At 39.7% G+C, this 26,836-nt stretch overlaps 1 protein-coding gene and 1 pseudogene across 3 annotated transcripts in view; one reads left to right on the top strand and one right to left on the bottom strand.

Moving 5' to 3' along the window:
- LOC148876235 (Autophagy-related protein 13) overlaps positions 1-21,398 on the top strand; it is a 29,728-nt gene extending 8,330 nt beyond the window's left edge. For both annotated transcript variants that reach the window (XM_088948270.1, XM_088948259.1), the window contains exon 4: positions 20,678-21,398. In XM_088948270.1, coding sequence (XP_088804396.1) covers positions 20,678-21,104 — 427 coding nt within the window. In that variant the 3' untranslated portion in view covers positions 21,105-21,398. The remainder of the gene's footprint in view (positions 1-20,677) is intronic.
- Positions 21,399-25,621: 4,223 nt separating this feature from the next.
- LOC148876234 (vacuolar iron transporter homolog 4 pseudogene) lies at positions 25,622-26,632 on the bottom strand (annotated as a pseudogene). Its single transcript, XR_016105282.1, has one exon. The product of XR_016105282.1 is annotated as a vacuolar iron transporter homolog 4 pseudogene (transcript).
- Positions 26,633-26,836: the final 204 nt, after the last annotated feature.

Here is a 26,836-nt window from a genome sequence, read left to right as displayed (position 1 = left end):
TTAAATAGCCAGGGCCTGATTCTTTAATGTATAGTGAACATATTTTTATATTCCTTGTGTACAGCAACCTGTTGTATTTTTTTTGGCTTTTAATTATTAAAACAATTCATTACTTTTCTTAAAAAAACTCTTAAAAAAATCTTCAAAAGAAAACTCTGCTTGACCATTTAATTCATCATTAAAAACTGCACTGCATTACTTTATATAGACTGGAGTACATTATTAATCATAGGTATAAAATAAAGTACAGCCCTCAATTGCCAATCTAAAATAAGGAACACACCCCTCTCTCCAAACAGAGATGGAGGGAAAAACAACAGAAGGCTGACCGTGCTTACAACTAATAAGCCTGAGTAAACACTACATATTTTTCAGGAGGCTCATCCCCCAATGAATACTCTTTTCTGACTCCCCTAACTAAGCTCTCTGCAAAGGAACTGGTAGATATTGGCATCCAATATTCCAATTGAATTACCTGTTCTAAAACCAAGTAACTTTCTCTGATCTGACATTATAAACCAGAAACCTTCTTATTGACAAGATAGAAAACTAATACCCAAAATGACAATGAAACAAGACTTATATTTGGCTTTATAACATAGCTAAAGAGTCTCATAGGGTTGACTGATTTTGTGGACAACACTTGTGCCTTACGGGCTGCACCTTGGAAATCTTCTCATTTTCACAATTTATTCCTTTCAGGACAACTTTTGTTCCTAAAGTTTATTTATGGGAACAGATATTCAATATGCGTTTTTCTGATGTTCACTTGAACCAGTCCAGTGTTTAAAAGCACAAGGGGCATCTTGTGCCTTAGGTGCAAGGTGCAAGGCGTGCACCTTTTTGAAGCAAGGCACAAATATACAAAAAATGCCAAAAAGTTAACATATTAAACATAATATTAATTCAGAATATAAACTTAAAATTTTCAAGCATGTGAAACGTTCAGTCACTCTTTTTCCCAATTGCATTACTTCAAATGGCTATTTTAATGACTTATAAAGAAAGGCTATTGTGATGTTAAGCATTTTGCATTCTTTATGAGCCACTTTTTGTGCCAAGCCCAAACAAGTCCATGTTAGGGTCTTAAATTCTTAATCCTTAAAAACAAAGATTTTACAATGAATAAATGATAACATTAAGAATATTAGGGGCTTTAGAGAAAGCCATTGCATCCTTACAGACTATTTAATGATTGTTTGGAAGCATTAAATGTTAAATAATAATTCAAAAAATGGCTTCAAATTAAGAGCATAAATATAAGCACATACATATACTATTTGTGATTGGTGCACATCATCATCATCATATTTACATTTCTATGTACATATACAAATGCACACACAATGCTTGCTAGTTTGTGGGGAGTTTGCCATGTACTTTCAAGCATGGACCTCAAGGTTGAGCCTTCTGGTGTTTTCCTTGAGCATAGTTGCCAAGGTGATGCCTGAGCAACAAGGCACCCTTGGAGGGTCAACTCACCCAAGAACCTACATATTTTTGTATAAGTTGCTACATAGTATTTTTACATTCTTTTATTTTATGATATGATAATATTACAATATATATTACAACACTAAATTATTCATTCTGTGGGTTTATAATATTTTATTATTCTTATACTAGTCACCTTTTATTATGTTCTTATTTGTTTGGGTTCAATTGACACACAAGTCGGTGATGTAATCTTGAACCCTTTAAGACTTCAAAAGGGTCCAATATAGGGAAATTTGAAGATTTTATCCAATCAAGATACAAGAGGAACTGAGGAACTTGATGATTCTTTTTCTATTTCTTATATTTTCCTTTCTTTCTTTCTCTTCTCATAAATATGTTGATTTTCCATGTTTTGATATGAGGTTTATGCTTATTTCATGAGGACTAGGGTAATTATTAATTAAAAAGTACTACTGCTTTTACTATGAGACCTAGGGAACTACCCTACGATTTATTTATTTATTTATTTTTATCACAAAAAACTCATTGCCTAGGTGATGCCTAAGCGACAAGGCACCCCCTGTCACCTAGTTTCTCCTTGGTGTCTTTAAAAGTGAAAACTATGTCCTTGAGCATTGCCTCAAGGCTAGCCTCAACGCTGAGCACACATACTTTTTAAAAGTTAAACATGATCTTTCCTCATGTGGTTATGTTATGGTTCCTTCCTCATTTATATTCTCCTTTGTCAGTGGGAAAATGGAAATTTTCCAAGAGATAATCAAAGCCAACCATAATTTATGCAACAGCAACAAGGCCCTCTCTGGTTCATCGTTCTTCTTCACTTTTTCTCTTCTTCATTACTTTTCTCCTTAGAGAGAGGGTGCATCTTTGGCAGGCCTGGATTGAGCATTTGTTAAACTTTGTTAAGGACAAAGCCTGAGATCTGGTCCTGAATCCTGATGCAATTGAAATTCTTCAAATCGAGCACCCTATTTGCATCCCTACTTAAGAGATTCCTGTAATATATGCAAGATGTTTTCCAGAAGCTACTTTCAATGACTAATTTGAGACTTGAACCAGAGTAGTTGCAAAGATAATTTTTTAACTTCTTACAAAAGCATTTTGATGTTTGGAATCTTTATATTTTGTTGTGACAAAGACTAATGTCTTTGAATGACATCCCTGAGTAGAATTCATAATAGTGAGACTAATAGTTCATGCATCCAAACAAGAGAGGCAGTTTGGGATTTTAAATTGGATGACATTTATTAAAGGTCTAGGAGTTTATGGCCTTTTTCTCCAACTAGAGAGCAAATTCTTCTTTCTTGAACCCTTCCCAGATGGACAACACATATATGAACATTAATGGCTGAAGTTTTGGAAAGCCTGCAGCTTCAGGTATTGTAGCTTTCCAGAATCATGATGGTAAAATCTTCCACTTATTTTGGTTAGTCCCATTAGCAACAGAAACTCATTCTTGGCTGAATTACTATTCCTGCTACTATGTCAGAGACTAGCTACTGGCCAATACATTGGGATATTATAAAAATTGAAGGGGATTCCCAGGTTGTGATTGGGTGAATGAGGGGGGACGAGTAAGTCCCTTGGATGAATCTTCATTCTATTTGGGGAAATCTGGTCTTTTCCATCTAGCCTAAACATCTTGGTTAGATGGATGTCAAGGTCTTCTAACTATCTATGATATTTCACTTACCAGAGAAGAAGCTAATGGGGAGGAACCTTTTTGGGGGCTTGCCTAGGGGTGGGGGCATTGAAGGGTTTATTATTGTATTTGGGAGTTATGTCACTGTTGGGGTATCTGGCTTGTCTTGGCCTATTTAATTTTCATCTCTTGTATCTAAAATCAGTGGATATAAGAGCTATTATTACAGTGAAGCATTTCAGTTAGGAGCAATGATGCATGGAAAGACTTGGTCTAATGTTCTTTTCTTTCTCTGTTTATTTTATTTCTTTTTGGTTTTCCTTTTTCTACTATTTCCAATCAAGCAGTTCCATATCAAGTCGCAAGTACTGAACAACCACTTCCTGATTGGAAACCTAGTTATCTCCAAGTGTTTAGAGTCTATTAATGGATATTCCTTCTTTCCTAACAAGGATTCTCAATGAATACCTAATGGATAGAATGTAATGACATAAGTAAGGGATTAGATCGTATTTGTTCTATGATATTTCAGAAAGTTGGAAATTTTGGAAACATTTTTTTTGGAAATATGTTTGTAAATATTGTGGAAAGAACAGAATTAAAGTTAAAAGAAATGTTTAACAAATATTTCCTTTATGGCATGTGGCATGAATACCTGACTGCTTGAACAACTCTACTTCTTGATGATGTAGCTAAATAAGTGGGGCTGCAGAGGCTTGATGTATAGGGTAATATGAGCTCAAAAGTGTAGAATCATGATGGTAATGGGAGAACTCAAGAGTAGAAAGATGGGATCACATGTGTCAAATTAGTTAGTATTTGAAATAAATGAAATACATGGGAGAACCAGTATTTTCAATAGATCGTTGATCTGGTCGGTTGGACCAGTGACCTGGTCACAATGCTGGTTTGTGTCAAATCTCCATCCAGATATTTTACTATTAAAAAAATTCTAGAAATAAATACAAGAGCCTGCTAACCTGCTGAACGGGTCAGATGGGTCAACAGTTCAACCGCTTGGGTTGATTGGTTGACCTTGAGGGGGAAATGGTTCAAGTTTTTTTTTTTTTTTTTTTGATGAACGAAAATAATTTATTAAATCAGAATATAAGGCAATACAGGAAACCCATGAAGAGGCATGAGCTGTTACCTCTTCTAACAATGTATTACATCACTTAAGAACTGGATAAGCAGAAATAAACAGAAATATAATTACATAGCAGCCCAAAACAAATGAACCCTTGAAACCCCTTGCTTAGCTAGTCCATCCGCTAAGGAATTTGCTGATCTTTCTACCCAAAGAGAGGTAACTGTCATATTTCTTGTGAGCCAATTGACTTTCCTCAATAAATCTCTATATCGCCACATAGCTGAAGCTGGCTTTGTCAGCCATCCCACAACAATTTTAGAGTCTCCTTCAACTATCAAGTGTTGAACTCCAACTGTTCAGTAATCTGGATGCCTTGTACAGCCGCTAAGATCTCTGCTCTATTTGAGTCTCCTATTACCACAGGGCCTGAAAACAAAGCTAGGATGTTTCTCTCTCTATCTCTCAGCACCCCTCCTATCGCCGAAGGGCCTGGGTTTCCTTGGCTACTACCATCAAAATTCAGCTTTGCCCAACCTTCAAGCAGAGGCTTCCACACTGCAGCTGCCTTGTCTCTCCTCGTATGACTAGTGGCTACCGCCTTCCAGTTACTCCAAATGTCATCAAAGGAAAACGTATGAAAGAAGTCCAAAGTTCTTAGCCAATGAATGGCTCTAGTCAATATACAATCCTCAACAGTTTGTAAGCTTCTTTCCTTTTTTTTCAACACCCTAGCATTCCTTTCTTCCCAAATTGTCCACAAGGCTGCTGCTCTAATACATCTCCACATCGTTTTTCCTTTTTTTGTAGGCCACACAAAACAAGAATGATCGAACAACTGACTTAATTCTGAGGACAGATTCCACCTGTATCCAAGCAAAGAAAAGATCCAACTCCAAATGGAACTAGAAAAGGAACAAGATACAAATAAGTGGGAGCAATCCTCACCACTAGCCCTGCAAAGTACACACTAGTTAGGGGACAAGCACATGAAAGGCCTTTTCTTCTGCAAGCAATCTTTCTTAATTCTGAGGACAGATTCCACCTGTATCCAAACAAAGAAAAGATCCAACTCCAAATAGCACTAGAAAAGGAACAAGATACAAATAAGTGGGAGCAATCCTCACCACTAGCCCTACAAAGTACACACCAGTTAGGGGACAAGCACATGAAAGGCCTTTTCTTCTGCAAGCAATCCAAAGTATTGATCTTTCTTAAAACACCTCCCAGCAGAATATTATTATTTTAGGAGGAACAGGTCTGAACCAAATTCCTTAGTGGGGAAACCCAACTGTCCCATGGAAGGGAAAAGGGACTTAAAAAAGGAAGCACAAGTGAAAAAACCTTTTGGATGAGGGGACCAAAGTCTCACATCCGAGCAAAGAGGATCCAGAAAGACACTGCCAAGAAGAGACAACAATTAAGAAGCACTACTAAGTTCAACATCCCTCAAACCTCTCCTAAAACCAAAGTCCCAGCTTAAGTATGAGGGTGAAGTAATAGAAGGAAGAAAATGAGAAACAGTTTTTTCCTTATAAAGGGAAAGAGAATAGAGATCCGGGAATTTGTCCTTAAGGTTAATGGTAGTCACCCAAGTATCTTCCCAAAATAAAACAGTCACCAGAGTTGACATCATACGTGACCAAGTTGAGAAACTGAGGGAAGACACTTTGAATTGCTTTCCAAGGAGATGCCAACGTAGCTTGACGTGATACACCTGCATCCCAGCCATTTTTCCGTCTACCATGTATACTATCTATCACTTCATGCCACAAACTCTCCCTTTCTCTAGGCCACCTCCACAACCACTTTCCTAAGAGAGCTTTATTCCTTTGAGTTAACCTTCCTACTCCCAGTTCACCCTCTTCTTTACTCCTACAAACTATTTCCCAATTGATTAGATGATCTTTCTTTTCCTCCCCGGGCTCCCACAGAAAATATCTCATTATCCTCTCTAACTTCTTAGCCTCCCTAATAGGAATCCTAAAGATAGAGAGAAAATAAACCGGTAAATTTGCTAGGGTAGCTCTCAATAAAGTCACTCGACCCCCCTATGGAAATGTAATTCTTTTTCCAAGAAGCTAATATTCTCTCAAACTTTTCCAGAATTGGGGTCCAAAAACTATTCTCCTTTGGGTTAGCCCCTAGAAGGAGACCTAGTAGCAAGGGCCAAGAAGAAATGGGACAGCCTAAACAATCTTCCACGGACTGCAAAGTCCTCTCATTCAAATTAACCCCTACCACACAACTCTTATCCAGGTTTATCTTCAAATTGGAGACATTCTCAAAGTGTTGTAACAATGCTTTGAGATTTCTCACTTCCCGCCTGTCACCCCCTTCACAAAAAATTATGATATCATCGGCAAATTGCAGTTGGGTTACCCGGACATTGTTCCTTCCAATCCTCCAACCTCTAACTTCCTCTTCCCTATCTACTTTAGAGATTAATCTACTGAAGACATCTGCAACTAGGGTAAAAAGAAAAGGGGAGAGAGGGTCACCTTGTCTAAGGCCTCTACAAGCTGGGATAAAGTCTTTCACCACCCCATTAACCAAAACGGAGTAATGGCAGGAACTAATACAGCCCTTTACCCAATTGCACCATCTAGCTCCAAACCCACAACACCCTAGTACCTCTAGTAAAAAACTCCAACCCACAAGATCATAAGCCTTCTCCAAATCTAGTTTACAAATGAAACCTTAGGTTCCTGACTTTCTCATGTCCTCCACACACTCATTTGCTATTAGGATCTGATTTGTTATTTGCCTTCCTTGCACGAAAGCACCTTGTTCTTGATTGATGATGGAGGGTAGTACTACTCGGATTCTCAATGGCAACACTTTAGCCAGGATTTTATAGATGCTTGTCACTAGACTGATTGGCCTATAGTTGTTAGAGTTCTTTGCATTTGCCTTCTATGGGATTAGGGCTAGGAAGGTAGCATTGACTCTAGGGCTCACCGTTTTTTTATCTACAAATTCTTGAAACACCTCAACAAGGTCTTCTTTGACCACATCCCAACAACCCTGATAGAAAGCCATTGTAAAGCCATTTGGACCAAGTTCTTTGGATCTATCCATTAAAAACACCGCCTGTCTAATCTCTTCTTCACTAAAGTCCCTTTCTAACCAGTTTGCTTATTCTTCAGACAATCTAGTCCACTCCAAGTCTTCCAAGGTTGGCCTATTATTCAACGGTTTCCTATAGATTGATTTGAAATGATCCACAAAACATCTGGCTATCTCATCTTGATTTGTGAGTTCCTCCCCATTCACCTCTAACTTAGCCACAAAATTTTTTCTTCTCCTCCCATCAGCCAATGCATGGAAAAATTTAGTATTTCCATCCCGTTAATCCATTTATGTCATGACTTTTGCCTCCACGAAATTTCCTCTCTCAAAAGGACCTCTTCCAGGTCCTTCTTTAAATTTCCTCTCAAAACCCGTTCTTGCTCACTCATCATCCTTTGAGCTTCCTTGGAATCAAGTTCCTCAATCCTGGACATCAAGTCAATTTTTTGCTCCTCTATCCTTCCAAAGTGTTCCCTATTCCACTCCTTAATTTTGGATCTCAACCTTTTCAATTTTTTTGTGGAATTTTACTTCCTTCCAATTCACTCCTCTTAATTCTTCTCTCCACCATTCCCCAATCAAGTGCACAAAATTTGGATGAGTTAACCACATTCTCAAATCTAAAAGGCCGAGGACCAGAAGTTAAGGTTTCATGACTTAGCTGGATAGGGCAGTGATCAGAGCTGACTCTAGGTAAGGCTCTAGCCATCAAGTTCGTCCAATGGTTCTCCCACTCTTCAGTAAAGAGGAATCTGTCTAATTTCGAGCAAAGGGGGTTTTCTTGGAAATTTGACCATGTAAAATTGGCTTGTAAGAGGGGTAAATCCTTTAGACCACAGTTATTAATGAAATCATTGAACTTCCTCCTGCTGGTTGTAATTGTCCTTTGGGGGTTATTAGATTCGGTACAAAACCTAATTACATTAAAGTCCCTCCCCAAAACACCAAGGACCCTCCCACAGACCTCGTATGACATATGACTCTTCCCACATCTCATTCCTCTCTCTATACGAGTTTGGCCCATAAACATTGGTTAAAATCCAAGTGAAGCCATCCCCCACATTCCTAACCTTTAAGGACACAAAAAAATCTTCCTATTAGCTCCTCCATTGATTCTACAACTAGAGGGATGAGAGATCCATCATATAGATTGCTGAACCTTATAGGTAGGTAGGGCGAAATTTCAAAAATTTCTCTTTCCCATGTTGGAATCATATTCCCTGTTTTAGAAAACAACATTTTCAAGGATCAATCTTGAACCTAAACTAGACCAGATCTGAAACCAAAAGGTAGGAGAGGGATATACCTAATACGGATTAGCAGTAACTCCCAACAAAGGTGTTTACGCTCAAGGAAAATGCCAAAGACTGCTCCCACTGAAGATGACACAACGTAGGGTGGAGCAGAATCAGCAGGTGGTTCTTCAGCAAGAATCGAACTCTTCAGCAAGAATTCGATGGAGAGTGAGTGAGCACGACTTCAGATAAGTTTTTCACAGAAAACTGATATCAAGAACGCTTCTTGATCACTCCTACAGGTGGAGATTGAACTGGTTATGGCGGCAACAACAAGAGGAGGCAAGAGCAGAAGATGGCATCAGTCTAACTGGAGCTGTCTTCTCTCTTGTATCTGTAAGACTGAGGATGAACTGGGGTTCGCTCTCCTCTATTTATAGCCTTAAAGAGAGGTTCTCCTAATCCCATTAGGATTTTCCTAATTCAAATCTTGTATTTGGATCTGGACTCTCTTTAAGAGATAAGGATAATCCCTTATCTTATCTATAGATAAATATCAGCCCTCCTAATCTTATTAGGAGTTTCCTAATCCAAATCTTTATTTGGATCTGGACTCTCTGAGTGGATAAGGATAACTTCTTATCCTATCTGCTGATCTAAATCCTAGAACCACCCCTCTTTAATTAATCAAAATAAACCAGTTCGAATTGGGCTTTAGGCCCATTAAGTCCATATGCTCACTTATCCTCCAAACTGCTACCCAGTTGGGTATCCTTGTATGGCGTGGGACCCAAACATTGATTTACACATCAACCACATGGGTTCAGCACAGCCTCTGTTACAAGGCCTGGCCGAATTCACTGTAGGAGATAGTGAACCCCTGAGTCCATCACCATGGGCTCTTAATGGGCCCAACATTTACACTAAATGGTCATTGGGTCAAGCCACCTTATAAAAACCCAAGGACTATGGGCAGATGCAAGATTAGTCTATCAGGTATTACCCTCAATGGTCTTACACTTAACTTCTCAGCCCATAATGATCAAACACTGCCTGACAAGAGAGGACCTCTCCCTCGACTGCAAGGTACAGTGCTGCACTCTCTACTTACATGGATCCTGGGAATTAAAGCCTTTTGCAAACATTTTGAAATCATATAAAACAAATTTCAACGATTGAAATCAACTACCGGTAGTTTAGGTTTCCATCAGAGAGAGCACATCCCTGATCATTCACTTTGTTCGACAAAGGGGCTGATCTTGTCACTATGATCACCCACTCACATGAATTCTCGGACTGTCCCAACATACCCAGGTTTTGACCCCCTCTAAGGATCCCACTGATTGGCATATCAAAGATAGCCCAATCCGACACCTAGTGCAGTATTATAATCGAGCCTAGGGGTCAGGTGTAACATTTCAGTTTTGCCCATCAATCTCCAAGGTCCAGGGCAATGCTGGAATTCTGGTCCGGTTCAAGGTTTCAAGAAAACCCACACTGCATGTACCTCAAGTCTCACCCTGGTAGTTGAAACAAGCCACCCCAACCAACTTGGCGGCACATCATTGTCAGCCTTGGCAGGATAAATCTCCCTAGATCTATCCAACGGCTGTGAAGATTCTAAACTAACACGAGTTTTATATGTGTCCAGTTTAAGGGTATTATACAGAAAAACACCACAATAACATGAATCAAATATGTACTTTATTCATTTACATTAAATGTCATAAGGTACATCATTTTGATTGGAGCTATTGTAAGGCTTAAGTGTTCCTTGTAACTGATGTTAGTGGGACAATTTCAGCTACTAGTCATTTCTTTCTTTTTTTCTTATTGTTCTTATCTTAGGATACACCGCCAAGGGCATATTTGTAATTTTGTCTTTTTTATAAAGATTAATATAAATAGAAGATTGGCGGCTGCCGGTACTGAGTTTTCTTTTCTTTCTATCATTCGTACCTCTCTCTCTCTCTCTCAATCACCACAAGCAACAACATGGTATTAGAGCGGAATTTCTAGGCTGGAGAAGACCTACGATCCTAGCATCAACCTTTCTAAAGAGGATTGGACGTGGCTACTTTTCTATCAAGAAAAAAAAAGACCCTAGCGGCGGCTGGTCTCAGTTCTCTCTGGCGGCTGCACTTACAGAAACCCTAGCGGCGGCTGTGCTTGCAGAAACCCTAGTAAGTCTTGCGGTTGTGCTTCTGCTGAAACCCTAGTGGCCCCAAGCGACAGTTACTGAAAAACCCTAGCTGTGTCTGAACGTGGGATGGTGCTGGTCTGCTGAAACCCTAATCGAAGGAGGGTGTTGATGGTGCAATGAAACCCTAGCAGGTTCTGATCTAGTGCTGAACAGGTGTGGTTTTGTTTCAGTTTATCTCAATATTCTTTATCCAATGATGCATAGGGCTTATGCCTTGATTATATGATTACTAGTTTGAATAATTGGATGGTTAGAGTGGGGGAAACACATTCAAACTGACAGTAATGTCTGTATTGGTGGTGCTGAACCGATGACCGGACTATTTATTGTTCTGTTTGGACATTGTAGTGACTGATCTCTTATTGTCAGCAGTAGTTCTTGTGCTCTCAGCAATATTCAATAGTTTGTTCCTCACATTCTAGGAGTAAACCCTGAGTTGCCACATTCTAGTTGTGGCGGCTATGCTGTTAGGTAGCATTTGGACTGGTTGGTTGTAATATTCAATGGAAAGTCATGAACTGACCTCACTGGGGAACACCCCAACCCGCAACACAGCAGGTATGGGAGGTGAATGGTCTGAACTACTTGTAGTGGGCTAAGAGTGTAAAACCTTATGTAACGGCAAGGGGTAAGGCCGGTTACATCAATGGAAGGGTGAAAGAACCCAAGGGTGAGATGGCTGAACATGATAGGTGGGACCAAGAAAATAGTACGGTGATGTCTTGGCTCCTCGCAGCCATGGAACCTGATGTGAAAAAGAATTTTATGTGGGCAGACACTGCCAGTGAGATCTGGGAACAGGCCAGAATTACCTATTCTGAGCAAAGGCATTATGCCAAGATTTACCAATTACAAGCTGAATCCTCAACATGTAAACAGGGAAACCGTAGCTTGTCCTCATATTATTCAGCTCTTACCTCCATATGGAAGGAGTTGGACCATTATCAGGCCATAGAGTGGAAGCACGACGATGATGCTAAGGCCTACAAGAAGCTGATCTCTCAGCAACGAGTGTTTGCTTTCTTGTTAGGGCTGAACCCTGTATATGAACCATTAAGGGTGTAGATCCTAGGAAGCAAAGAATTGCCTACAGTACACGAAGTATACTCCCTTGTCCAATCTGAAGAAAGCAGGCGAAGTGTGATGGTTACAGCTGAGGGGGAGCAACAAGTTGCCTTGGCTGCGGTGAATAACAGCCCAACATGGAAGAAAAGTGATCCTAAGAAGGCAGATGATAAAGATAAACTCTTTTGTACCCACTGTAGAAGGTCACGACATACACGTGACACCTGTTGGGACATCCACGGGAAACCCAAGTGGGCAGCAAAGAATCAGGAACAGGGTAAAGGTCACTTGAAAAGAACGAGTGCAACACGTGGCAACCCAAGACACTCAAGTTGCCGGTAGTACCCGGGACCCTCCTAATAAGCCTGACCCCAAGGAGAATATAATGAATTCATTTAGAGAGCATCTGAAATCTTATGGTAGGGCATTGCGGCAATTGGATTGCTCATTGGTAATCCCTCTACCTCGTTTGCATCTACTTCAGGTAATGTGGCTTCTGCATTCCATGTCACTCCCACAGATTCCCCTTGGATTATTGACTCAGGGGCCTCAAATCACATGACCGATAAGCCTAACCTATTCCATTCTTATAGCCTTTTGTCAGGAAGGGATAGAGTGAGACTTGCAGATGGTTCATTTTCTTCCATTGCAGGTCAAGGATTGATATCCCTTTCCCATGGCCTTAACCTGAATTGTGTATTGCATGTCCTTCAACTTCCCATAAATTTGCTTTGAATTAGTAGCATTACAAGTTCTTTAAACTGTAGTGTAACCTTTTTTGCTGACTCGTGTGTTTTTCAGGACCTAACTTCTGGGAGGATGATTGGTAGAGGAAGCCTGGTGGACGGTCTCTACATTCTCGATGACAAAGCTGGTCTCTCCGTGTCATCCTCAAAGTCACATAGTCAGTCAAATAAGAGTCAAATTTTGTTATGGCACAGTCGTTTAGGTCATGTTTCTTTCGAAGTAATAAAATGTTTGTTCCCACTTTTATTTAAGTCGTGTTCAGTGTCAGAGTTCATGTGTCAAACGTGTCAGTTGAGTAAACAATGTAGAACAACCTTTCATTCAAGCAATAAAAGATCAAATGTTCATTTTCATGTTGTGTATTCTAATGTATGGGGGCCAACAAACGTAATCTCTGAGGGTGGATATAAGTATTTTATTACATTGATTGATTATTACTCTCGCTATATACGGGTAATCCCTATGCGTAGTAGAGACGAGGTTCCAAAGATAGTGAAAGACTTCCAGAGGATGGTGTTTACATAGATCTTCCAATCCAATAATGCAAAGGAATACTTCCATGGGGAGCTAAATGAGTTCTTCGCCTCCCATGGGTCTATTCATAGAAGCTCATGCGCCAGAACACCACAACAAAATGGGGTTGCAAAAAGAAAAAATAGACACCTCCTTGAGGTAGCCCGCGGGATGATGTTACACATGAATGTCCCAAAATGGTTTTGGGTGGATGCTATACTTACAGCTGCGTATGTCATCAACTGCATGCCCTCTAGAGTATTGAATTACATGGCCCCTCATCAGTTACTGTACCCTCAATCACCTTTATTTTCCATTCCCATGAGAGTCTTTGGTTGTTAGGCCTTTGTCTATGATTTGTCTCCATCCAGAGGTAAGTTAGACCCTCGGTCCATTCCTTGTGTCTTCTTGGGGTACCCATCCTCTCAAAAGGGGTATCGGTGTTTTGACCCAGTTAGTCGTAAATATTTTGTCTATGGATGTGTCCTTTTTGAGTCCAAGCCGTTCTTCCCTCTTTTTTCTTAGGGGGAGAGCTGTAGTGTGGAAGAGGAGAAGCAGGTTCAGGTGTCTCTTCCTTCTATTCTGGACCTCACTCCCTTCCGTGTCTTCCAACGTACTCGTCGGAGATATCAGCAGTGTTATAGAAATGTGGAGCAGCCAAACACTGAGCAACTGACATCATCAGAATCCCAGGAGGTAAGTCCAACCCCTAACCCTACTCCCATTGTGGATGACCTAGACATCCCTATTGCTCAACGAAAGGGAGTCAGGTCTTGCACTACCAAACACCCCATTACCCACTTTGTTTCCTATGACCACATCTCTCCCTCGTACCGAGCATTCCATCGGCAGTTGACTGCATTCCTGTTCCCAAGAATGTTGTAGAAGCCTTAAAATACCCTGAATGGATAGATGCCATGAAGGAGGACATTGATGCCCTCCACAAAAATCGGACTTGGGAATTGGTGGATCCCCCAGAGGGGAAAGAACCTGTGGGGTGCAAATGGGTGTTCAAAGTTAAGCACAAGGCAGATGGAACAGTTAAAAGGTACAAAGCAAGACTAGTAGCCAAAGGATACACACAGGTATATGGAGTTGACTATGATGAGACTTTTGCTCCGGTGGCTAAGATGAACTCGATTAGGGTTCTCCTATCCTTAGCTGCTAACTTTGATTGGGAATTGCATCAACTGGACATAAAGAATGCCTTCCTGAATGGTGACTTGGAAGAAGAGGTATACATGGTTCAACCTCCTGGATTCTCTGCCATGGAAAGTGAAAACAAGGTGTGCAAGCTACAGAAGTCTCTCTACGGCTTAAAACAGTCTCCCAGAGCTTGGTTCAGTAAATTTCACATGGCAGTTCAAGAGATGGGGTTCCAACAGTGCCAGTTTGATCATACACTTTTTGTGAAGAGATGTCAGGAGCAAGTTGCCGTATTGATAGTGTATGTAGACGATATCATTATTACAGGGAGTTGGAGTTCAGAGATACAGAAATTGAAACAATTCCTTGCATCCAAATTTGAAGTGAAAGATCTAGGACTCCTAAAGTATTTCCTTGGGATCGAAGTTGCCCGTTCAAAAAGGGGTATCTTTGTCTCTCAAAGGAAATACACCCTTGATCTATTATGGGATATAGGTAAATTAGGTGCAAGGCTGGCAAACACTCCTATGGATGCGGACCACAAGCTAGGTGGCTATATTGGTGAGCCTCTAAAAGATGTAAAGCAGTTCCAAAGGTTAGTGGGAAAGCTGATTTATATATCCATGACTCGTCCAGATATTACCTATTAAGTTGGAGTTCTGAGCAAGTTTATGCACTCTCCTAAGAAGCCAAACATGGAGGCAGTAGAGAGAGTCCTTAGATACCTGAAGAAACATCTAGGAACAGGCCTACTATTCAGTAAACACAATCACCTAAAGGTGGAAGTCTTTACAGATGTTGATTGTGCAGGAGTCGTGGATGATAGAAAGTCCACTAGTGGGTATTGCACATTTGTGGGAGTAAATCTGGTGACCTGGAAGAGCAAGAAGCAAAGTGTGGTAGCAAGATCAAGTGCAAAAGCTGAGTATAGAGCTATGGCACATGGGGTGGCTGAAGTCCTTTGGCTAAAGAACCTCGTAGGTGAACTTGGAGTTGCTGTTCATAATCCTATGTCTCTTTTCTGTGACAATAAGGCTGCAATAAACATCACCAGAAACCTGGTCCTACATGAGAGGACTAAGTATATTGAGGTGGATAAGCACTTCATAAGAGAGAAGGGCATACACTACCTTATAACAGCATCCTCCCTCCATAAGGTTACTAGACCTCCAGAGGCTCCATAGGACGGTGCCGAAGTCCAACAAACTCCTCTTGATCTCCATACACTTCTAATCCATCTTCTATCCAATATGATTTACAATTCAAATTATGAATCCCAAGGGTTTTGATTAATATCCATGATTGAATCTTTTCTTTGAACCCCTTGTGCAGTCTCAGTAATACCAGACACTAAGATGGGGGAACTTGAAAGATACCATTAGAAAATTGCAAAAGTCATCCTTTCCAAAGACACATTTAAGCAGCAAAATATGGAGTACATAATATTTGATCCTTATTTGTTCACAAATGAAAGCCTTATTATGGGAGAAATTACTCCAGGATCTATGAGGAACTACAGTTCAATTTTTGACTGCACTATTTAGAAACTTCAGAAGATTTTATGAATTCTTGAGAAGGTTTATATGGAAGTGCCTTACATAATTCTAGAGCTGCTTATATGATTAAGGAAACTGTTACTCCCTATTACCTGGGATCTTTATTTCTTTTTTTTCCCAAAAAAGGTATGTAGGTATACCTTTAAATGTATAAATATTTAACTGCCTCTCGGTTCAGTGAGCTGGTTTTTTTGAGTTAAACTTGAAGGTTTCAGAACTGGATCTGCCATTCAACTTTGATTTTAGTTATCTTTGTAGAGGAGATGGGCCGAATGGCCCATAGACTGTCATTTCATGTTATGTTATGTTTCTCTTTGTTATGGGCCTTATTCTGGGCCCATACTCTGTAATGTTCTTTTTTTTTGTATTTTTCTGTCCATTCAAGGGCCTCTCTGTATTTATCAAAGATTAATACCTTAATAAAATGTTTTGAGTGTTAGAGTGAGGTAATGTTTGAACCTCTCACTCTCTAACATATTGCAGCAGCTCTCTCTCTTCTCTTCCTCTCTTGTTTGCTGTTTTGCTGTTTTGCATCATCTCAAACAGTTCCATACATCAAGTTAACTGTTTTTCAACCATCTTAATTATAATTTGATTAAGGTTATATACCAAATATGAAATTCGGATTCAAGTCCTGAACTAGAACTTTCTTCCAACTCTTTACGATCCATCGCAAGAATCAGATGGATCTTCCACCTCAATCTTGACTTAAATCTTTAGTTTCCATATCTGAGAGGTCTCTGATAGAATCTGAATCCAGTAAATATATCATCATGGGCTTGGAGCAACCCATTAACTCCTGTATCCAATCCATTTACAGTTGCTAGTTCTAGAAAATCTTTCTTTTCTTAACTAGTTTTTTGTTTTTATTTTTTATTTTTTATCAATAACAGTGAATTGTATTAAAATTATGAAAATTACAAAGCAAGAGTTATCCTTAACTCCCAAATACAACCAGTGAACACCAAAAGTAAAGCAATTATAACACAGCCCAAAAAATAGAGTTTCTGTTCACCCCTTGCCTAGCTAGACCATCTGTCAATGAGTTTGAACTTCTCTTTACCCATGTGCATTGAATTTCTATTGTCCTTATTCAGCCACTTAAATTTCCTCTTTTCATTGCTGTAATTCCAGAAACTAGAGTTATCCTCTTTTAGCCAATTCACCACAACTTCAGAATCTCCTTCTATGATCAACTTATTAATATGCATGTCCTTGGCCCTTTGTACCCCTTCAAGAGCTGCTAGTATCTCAGCCCTCAAGGAATCTCCCACCCCTGTTGGAGTAGAAAACATAGCTAACAGGTTCCCTTTTTCATTTCTTATTGCTCCCCCTATTCCGGATGGCCCTGGATTACCCATACTGCTACTATTGAAATTCAGTTTAGTAGAACTGTGAGGTGGAGGAATCCAGCAAGAGCTTGAGTCCTTCTAAACTGAAGCTAATTCTGCGATCTCCTTCCAGTCTTAGCAACTCATTAACTGAGAATTCTGCAAACAGGGCCAAAGTTTTCAACCAATGTGTCACCCTAATTTGGATGACCTCCAAAACTACTTCCAAGCTTCTTCCTTTTCTGAAAAAATCCGTGAATTTCTCTCCTCCCAAACAGTCCAACAAATTGCAGCCCTAATACATCTCCACATAATCTTAGCCCTTTTTGTTGGCCAGTTAGGCATGGAAGTGAATAAACTTTGCACATTCAAAGGGAGACGGGGGGTCCATCTGCACCCAAACAAAGAAGTAAAACATTCCCAAATGACTTTAGTAAACTGACAGGAAATTAGTAAATGATATCCAGACTCACCATCAGCTTTACAAAGGGCACACCAGTGGGGAGACAAACAACTATTGGGTCTTTTTCTTTGAAGTAAATCTCCTGTATTAACTCTTTCAAGAAAGGCTTCCCAACAGAATCTCCCAACCTTTGGAGGTATGGGATTATACCACACCTCTTTAATAGGAAAGGACAATCCAACAGAAGAAGATTGTATTAGGGCTTTAAAGAAAGAAGCACAGATGAAAGAACCCGAGGGAGTGAGTGTCCAAATTCTACTGTCTGACTTTGTTGGCTCTAGGAAGACCCCTTCAAGAATGAATAACAAGGATAAAATACGATCTAACTCTATGTCCCTGATTTCTCTTCTCAAACCCAAGTTCCAACCGAACCTAGAGGCTGAGTTAGAAGGTACAAGGAAGGAAGAAACTGGTTCATTTTTAAGTGTGGAGAGAGCAAAAAGACTCGGGAATTGGTCTTTTAAAGAAGAATCCCCAACCCAAACATGTTCCCAAAAATTAATGAGGTTGCCTGAGTGCAAGTCATACCTGATCCATGGAGAGAACAAGGGAAAAATAGCTGGAATAGCTTTCTAGGGAGATGCTCTTGTAGTCCTTGCCAGAATCCCAGAATCCCACCCATTGTCTACAACCCCATGAATACTACCCACTATCTTCACCCAAAGTTTTTCTTTCTCCAATGAGAATCTCCACATCCATTTCCCTAGTAGTGCCAAGTTCTTATTCCTTATGTTCCCAATACCCAAACCTCTTTCCCTCTTGCTCCCACACACCATCTCCCACCTAACCCTATGGTCCTTCTTTCCCCGACTCCCAAAGAAAGTCTCTCATTAGTTTTTCTAATTTGCTAGCCACTCTAACCAGAATCTTAAAGATTGACAAAAAGTAAATAGGAAGATTAGCTAATGTAGACTTAATTAGAGTAATTCTCCCTCCAAGAGACAAATCATTTTTCTTCCAAGTTGCATGTCTCTTTTCAAGCCTCTCCACAACTAGAACCCAAAACTCACCTTTCTAAGGATCATCTCCCAATGGCAAACCAAGGTAGCTTAAGGGCCAATTAGATATTGCACACTCCAAAATGTCTACACACTCAGACACCTCCCCCTCCCCCATATTAACTCCAACTATACAACTCTTTTCAAAATTCACTTTAAGGTTTGGCATTTGCTCAAAGAGTTGTATAATGAGTTCAGGTTTCTAATCCTATTGAGATCCCCTCTTTCACAAAAAGGTATTGTGTCATCTACAAATTGCAAGTGTGTGAATGGTACATTCTCCCTTCCAACTCTCCAACCTCTTATTAAATCCTTGGAATCTACTCTAGAAATTAATCTCCCCAAAACTCCTGTAACAAATGTAAATAAGAAAGGGGAAAGGGGATCTCCTTGTCTAATCCTTCTCAAAGATGGAAAGAAGTCTACCACTGTTCCATTCCCCAATATGGAGTAATGGCAGTTCCTAATGCAGCCCATCACCCACTTGCACCAATTGTCTCCAAACCTAAAGTTGATCATCACCTCTAGCAGGAAAGACCAATTAACCATGTCATAAGCCTTTTCCAAATCCAATTTTCAAACCACCCCTTTTTTCTTGAATCTCTTGAAACCCTCCAAACTCTCATTTGCTATAAGTATCTGATGTGTTATCTGCCTCCCTTTCACAAAAGCTCCTTGGTTATTTTCTATGATTGCTAGGAGCACCTTCTTAATTCTAATGGACAACACCTTAGTGATGATCTTCTAAAGGCTATTAACTAGGCTGATCGGCTTATAGTCCCTCGGGTGATTTGCATTTCTTTTCATGGAAACCAAGGCAATGAATGTGGAATTTAGCCTAGGGTTAATCACTCATCTAGAATGGAATTCATCAAAAACCAGCCTTAGGTCCTCTTTCAATATCTCCCAACAATCCTGATAAAAGGCCATCATAAAACCATTTGGGCCTGGTGCCTTTGATCTATCCATAGAGAACACTGCCTCCTTTTTCTCTTCCAAGTTGAATTTCCTTTCCAACCATTCCCTGTCCTCTAGTTGCAATGTTGGCCATTCCAACCCCTCAAGCCACACCCATCGTTTAGGGATCTTCTAAAAGTAGTCCTAAAATGATCCACAAAGGCCCCTACAATTTCTCTTTGATTGGAAATTGTTGCTCCTTCAATCTCTAGACTTGAGATATAATTCCTTCTCTTTCTTCCACTTTCCACAACATGAAAAAACTTGGTATTCCTATCCCCCTCTTTCATCCACTTACACCTTGACTTTTGTCTCCAACTTATTTCCTCTTGAAAAAGATAGTCTTCTAACTATTTGTGCAATTTCCATCTTTGCTCCTTAACCTCTTCTGTAAGACAACCCCTTCCTTCTTTGTTATCCAGGACCTCAATTTGTGCAATCACAATTGGCTTCCTTTCCTCCAGTCTCCCAAACTTTGAGAAATTCCAATCCTTGATTCTAACTTTTAAATGTTGGTGCTTTTTGTGAAACCACATTCCACTCCATTCCACTATTGGATTGCTCTCTAACCACCATTCTTTGACTTTCCTAATGAATCCCAAGTGTCCTAACCAGATATTGGAGCTTTTTTCTGATGAATTTTCCTAATTGGTTTCATTCTATAGAAAACATAGAACTTGGACAATGTTTCTCCACTACATCCTGTCCAAATAAAAATAGAAAGAAAAATGCAAATATTATTAGAAAAATGACATAAATAGCAAAGAGGGCTACAGATTGGAAGGTAGCCTCTTCTTCTTCTTCTTTGATAACAAGCAAGAATTGGAAGAAATTGTGAACAAGAAGGTACCAGGCAATGTTATACTCCTGGTTGGGTGTTCATAAACCGTTTAGGAGAAAACCATACAATTCTTATTTTGATACAGGAAATTATTTTATATGATCAAAGGGGTGAACACGATATAGAATTTTTTGTATATTCCCCATTGTACAGTTCCCTAGTGTACATAGGGCTTGTGCAATTATCTCTAATTAGTTTCATTTAATACAAATCCATACTCTTATCTACTTCACCACAAAAAAAAAGTCTTTCTTAGTACTTATTCATCAAGAAACATATTATGCTCTCTGTGATGGAAGTTTCTGTACAATATGGAATCCTCTTTTCTAAATGATCAACTGTGCTTTTGTATATTTTTTCCAGGCATGAATCTTTTGATGGAAAAAGACTTCTCAGTGAGCCACTTGAGCCCGGTGGACTATTTCCAATAAGAAAATCCCAAGATGCTGCTGTTGGTTCTCTTGTACGCATGCTAAAGACAGCCCCGCCTCTCCATCATGACTCCAACTCCTTCAAGTTGTCACGTGCATCTGAGCCTGAAAACAGGAGCAAGAGCACCAAAGAAGCTGAGGAGACCTCTGACTTGGAAGTGAAAGAGGTTCAGAATACTGCATCTTGTTCAAGTTTCACGTCATCTAGACTTCTTATGTCTAAGACAACTGATGATGCATTGGAAGAGCTCCAGGGCTACAGAGAGATTAAAGAATTGTTGCTTAGGCAAAGTAGTAGGTCCCAGACAGTAGCCAATGATGCCCATGTAGCACAATCTGTAAGTGGAGACACAAAGTGATTTTGAGCTTTTCTTGCCATAGGAAACCTGTACATATGTGCATCTTTCTATTTGAAGTGGTCTTGCAGGCACAGATGGGGTTTGTTCAGCAGCCCTCTTATGGAGCCTTTCTTCACATATATAGAAAATGTATAGCCATGCTTATAATAGAACTCACGTCTGGTTTCACCATGTTCTTAATTACTTCCTATGTAATTATGTATAAAGCACTTCTCATACTTGATGGTTCATATATAATTGTATATAGACGGAAAATTGAATTATGGGTGCATCCAGCCATGACCTGTTTTGCTCTTCACAATGTTTAATTTTTGCAATGAAAGTTATGCTCTGTTTGCACAATAATGGGGGCAACAAGCTAAAGGTTTAAGACCTGACCATCATTTAACCATGGAGCGGGCAATTAGGTAACATTTATGGCACAACTAAGTAAGGTTGACTTGTGATTTCATGTACTTTGAACAAATGAACGGAGTTTTCATGTTGCTTATGTTCCTTTCTGATTGGTTCTTATATACTCGAGAAAGATCAGTCATGTTCTAGATTTCTTGCTTATATCATTAAACCTCTCTCTCTCTCTCTCTCTCTGAGAAGGATAAAAGGAATTTCTACTTGATTCATAGCCATGTTCTTGTTGCAAATGACTGGATTTAGAACACCCTTTGGAGATGTTATTGGAAACTAGTCAAACATGTACTAATAAAGAACTTCGATACTCGTTTGTTACATGGAAAAATATGGGCGGAGACATACCTTCTGGTCAGGGCTGGCAATTGATTGGGTCGAGCCAAATTCAGACTCTTCACCCAAACATTAACCAATAGCTATATGAATCCAACTGGCCTGTGTTCTAAAACTAATCGAATCAATTCAGGATGATTCCTCCTCAAATGGATTTTGAGATATATATAATTTTCTTAAGTGCTTTTGTGATTTTTCAACTCTTAATTCATAAACTTGTATTGATGTATGCTTTCATGTACATACAGGAATTGAACTTATTAATGGACTCAATATGTATATAGACCGACTGCTGAACCACTAAATATACTCAACCCAACTGACTCGACCAGCTTTTGAGTCGAATCGAGTTTTTTGAGTTTGGGTCCAGGATCCAGGGTCCAGCGGACCCATAACTTGCCACCTGTCTTATTTTTTCCAGGATTCAGGACTACCATTATCGAAAGGGTCCCAACTAAGTTATGGTTATGACATAAATCAGATTATACCACCTGATTTTAGCATTATTTGTAGAACTTTCTAACTTAGGGTGCGCTTGGTTTCTGAAAAAAAAAAATATTGGAAAAGAGAAATAAGAGTGGAAGAAGAGCACCTGATTTGAAAATTTTACACACAACACATTGAGACAACCCCATTCAAATTTTAAGAATGCTCAACATGAACCAAGTTTTACCCTCAACTTTCTGTTCTTATTTTCCATCAAAACAGACAGCCAATGCTCAGCTACTCTTGTGACTGTGGAATGTGATCCCAAGTCTCTGCTATAACTAGGGATGGAATTTGATCAGGTTCAGGTTGGTCTTTTGTAAAATTTGAATTGGCCCAGCCTGAAGTTCCAACTGGAAGCAATGTAAAATGCCAACCTGGGCCAACCCCAGTTGCACTCCCTAGCTATAACCTGTCAGAGAATTAGATCTGTTCATGGACCAGACTCAGTCTCAGCTTTTGCTAGAACTTGAATGGGCTCAGTTTGAAGCCAAAGCCCAAAGCCCAAAGCAGTGTAAAATGTTCATCGGCCGAGCCCAAAGCCTGGTCTATGAACAGGTAGGTATACAGAGATTTGACCAAATGAGCCAGCATCAATTGGTCTCCACACAACATTAGTCTATACAGCCATTCCTCAATCACTTAAAAAATAGACTATATGATAAAAGAATAGATTATACACATACACACATAATAAGTACATACATACATACAAAAATGAATAATAAAATCCGTTTCCACAATGATTCAAAGTTTAAAGAGAACCTACTGTATATCCACTCTCTTTGGGCATATTAATCAGATTCTTGGAGGATTTTCCTGGGAGCTGAATTTGTGACTGCGCCTTCTTAGATTCTAATCACGGTCTGGTTGTGCTTGGAAGCATAACTTTTAGGTTTGATGTTATGTGGCTTACAGAACTTCTCTCAATGAGGTTGCTTGCCAAGCTTGGGCATGAGGGTTTGTAGATTTAAAGAGGTCTTAACTCTTAACTCAAGAAGAAGAATTTTTACAAATTTAATCTAAAAATAAAACAAACCTCAGGAAGTTAAGGGAGGAATTTGGATTTTCTCCTCACAGCATATTGCAGCTGTGCATTTGGAACATCTCCCCATGAGTGACACCATACAAGTATGGGAGATGTTCCTGATGTGCAACTGTAAGTGCTGGGAAATTGGTGTGAGGAGTGCTCTATGAGGAACACATTCAGATTCGTGGGGGATCTAAACTACCCAACTGATATGGCACCAGATAACTGAGACCCTCAACAGGACAAATTGCAGAAATGGCCCCCTAAGTGTAACTTGAGTTAGTTGAATGCAATGGTTGTTTAGCAAGCTATGAAACCAATGATAACACCCCATGCATCATAAAATACATGGGACAAACAAGTGGGAGATTGAATGATGTTGATCCCATGTATTTCATGGCGGGTGTGGACTGTTATCATTGGTGTTATAGCCTACTAAACAGCCATTGCATTCAGTTAATCCGATCTTCCCTAAGGCTATACTTGGTTTGAAGAAAAATGTAGGGAAATGAAGAAAAAGGTAGGGAAACCTTTACAAACATTCTATTGGTTTCCTTGATTTTCCCTTCCTTTCCCTACCTTTTCCTTCAAACCAAACATAGCCTAAGTGTACCATTTAAGATGGAGAAAGTGAGATCGCCTGCATTGAAAAGCCTCAACTACATAGTTGAACTATGGTCAGGGTTCAAGTCTATTCAAAATTTAACAAATGTTAAAAGAAACCCAACCTATTTGCACCACCACCTACCACGACCCCTACCTCCCATGCCTCCAACATGATGTACAAAGAACTTAAAATACCTTCTATTCATCTCTTCCCCTCCATCACCCTACTCTTTAAATAAAAAAAAAAGGAAAAAAGAAAGAAAGAAGAGCTTAAAATTGATCAATTATTGTAGGCTTATGATTTGCATAAACTTTATATCTAATCTTAAATAAGATAGTCTCCCCTTTGCACAAGTGCTCTTATCCCTTTTCTCGTTGTTGCTTTGGATATTAGATTCAGCTCTATCTGTTCTTTAATAGAACCACTTTATGGGGTGCTACGTTTGCCCGAAAAGACACCCTATAGCCAAATGCTTGCCACACATTTGCATAGAAGCCAATCATCAAGAGGAAACCATTATTCTATGGTTTGCTAGCACATTAGCAAATCGGTTCTCTGTGCAAGAATTTACAATAGATCGAAGTAATGTATAGGCTAATTTAGTCTAGGCAGAACTCAATTAAAGATTGACCTTGGAGCATCAGCTTTGTAAATCATATTAATTGAAAATTGAGGGCTGACATGTAGGAGTGGCAATCAGAGTTCATTCACCTTTTTTTTTTTTTAATTTTTGACAGCCCCCGCCCGGATTTATGGACAGTCATGAAATTTCAATGAAAAACATGTAAATGGCTTAGTACCTGTTTGGGATGATTTCTGGCTTTTCAAGAAAAATTGGGAGAGCCCAAATCATCTGTAGCTTTGCAGGTAAGCCCCACCTCACAAAGCCAAAAGCAACGGAATGAAAGCCCTCCCAAACGGGACCTAGTTGACCAGTCTTTTGCTACTGTCAATTAGCATACATTTCTTTCTAATGTAGGGTTTGACAGTATGCCCTAAATTAAATTTCTTTAGGAAAGCAAATAAACAATGAATTTGTGTAAATCTTTAGTGGGATCCATGATGAGACATGTAAAACATCTTTTCATGGGTCCCATGTGAAGAATATAATAGTTGCATAAACTCTTTTACTAATTTCCTCATTTCTCCATGTCTAAATATTTAAAACATTTTTCTGATAATATGATTGGGAAAAGTTCTGATAAAGAATGCAAGTATCATACCTAAAAAAAATTTAATAAACATCATCCAATTGCTAACCAATCAACTGGCACTTGGATTTCTTACCTACAAGAACCCTACCCACACCTATCACACCTATCCATATAACATCACGGCCACACATCGTGAAGCTCCTGTACTTATATATTATCATGCATGGATAGATATTCCCAGTAGTGTCTTGTGGACAGGAGATGCAGAGCCAATCAACTGATATTCTTTCACATTCCGGAATGGAAAGGTAGGATACCAGAACTTTTCCCTTACCCAATCCAACCCATTTGAATAAAGGACACTTGGGCCCGGATTGAATGTAGATTTATACTAAGATTAGCAAAAAGATCTGTCAGGTTTGAAGAGGACCAGCCAATATAAAGTGTGGTAGCTGATACTGAATCAACAACATAAAATAAATCCATACCAACTCCAACATTAAAATTTCAATGAGCTTTGATTTCATCATATTGGATTTTGAGGGGGAGATTTACAAAGCTCTGAAGCTTCACTTACACATTAAATTCAAATATATAAACAACCAAAGTAAGGCTTCTCTCTCTCTCTCATATATATATAGATCTAGAAACAAGAAGGAAATTAAGAAAGAAAAGGCATGACCCACACTAGCTCCCTCCATGTTTTTCATTATCAGCAACTACCTCCTCCTTCCTCTTATGTATGAAAGGAAATCAATTAACTGATAGCCTCTTTTAGAGGCCACTAGATCCAATTAACTTGGTTAATCCAAAGGTTATTGCCATAGCCAGCCACCCACCAACTAATACTCTCAAGCAAGACCTCACCATTGGTGCCCTCCCCAACCTAGCCCCTACCCCCCCAAACACCAACAATGCCAAGCTAGCAACTGCAGCCACCACCCCCAGCCTCACCTTATGCTGCTTGATAAACGATGCTGCTAGTAGCGGCACCACTGCTCCAACTGAAAATGCAAGCGCCGATGCTGCTGCCGCCTGGAACGGGCTCGGCAAACGCTCGGTCTCACCGTCCTCCTTGCTCTCTCCATCATCGCCTGTTGCCTTCACTCTTTTCATCTGAGCTCTCTCTATGTCCAGCTGAGAGTAAACTGAAACAAACTCGCCTATGGCCATGCTGCAAGCTCCGGCAACCAACCCAGCAAACCCAGTAAGTATCATGGCCTTGGTGTCTTGTCTCACAGCTCCTATTCCCATCATCAGTGATGCTGTGGACACCAACCCATCGTTGGCTCCAAGAACTGCAGCTCGAAGCCACTGTGCTCTTTGGGAGTAATCTAATGACTTCTCCTTCTCCTGGCAGCTGCTCTGCCTCTGCTTCTCAACATCATGATGATGAGGAAGAGCCATTGCTTGATCATGATTTTCAAGGACAGCCATGAAGCTAGGAAACTAGAAAACAGATCAGAAATAGAAGTTGATAGAAAGGAAGAGGAAGAAGAGATGGAGAAGTGTGGATGACACACCCCCTCAACCAAGGTATTTATGGAGGCAAATGCACTGTAGTGCAATAGTATGGGCACAAATGAAAAGAAATGCCTGGTGGACATTTAATAAATTCCGTTAGGCTATCTATATTTCTATTTAGATATCCTTAGCTTAGTTGTATTGTACTTGTTTTAATAAATCTAATTCTTAACCTTTCTACTTTTCTGTA

This window comes from Nelumbo lutea, chromosome 1, assembly GCF_056320005.1.
Source record: "Nelumbo lutea isolate HS-2025 chromosome 1, American lotus-T2T, whole genome shotgun sequence".
Taxonomy (NCBI): domain Eukaryota; kingdom Viridiplantae; phylum Streptophyta; class Magnoliopsida; order Proteales; family Nelumbonaceae; genus Nelumbo; species Nelumbo lutea.
Note: the sequence above shows the minus strand (reverse complement) of the source record. Positions and strands in the feature narration are given on the sequence as shown.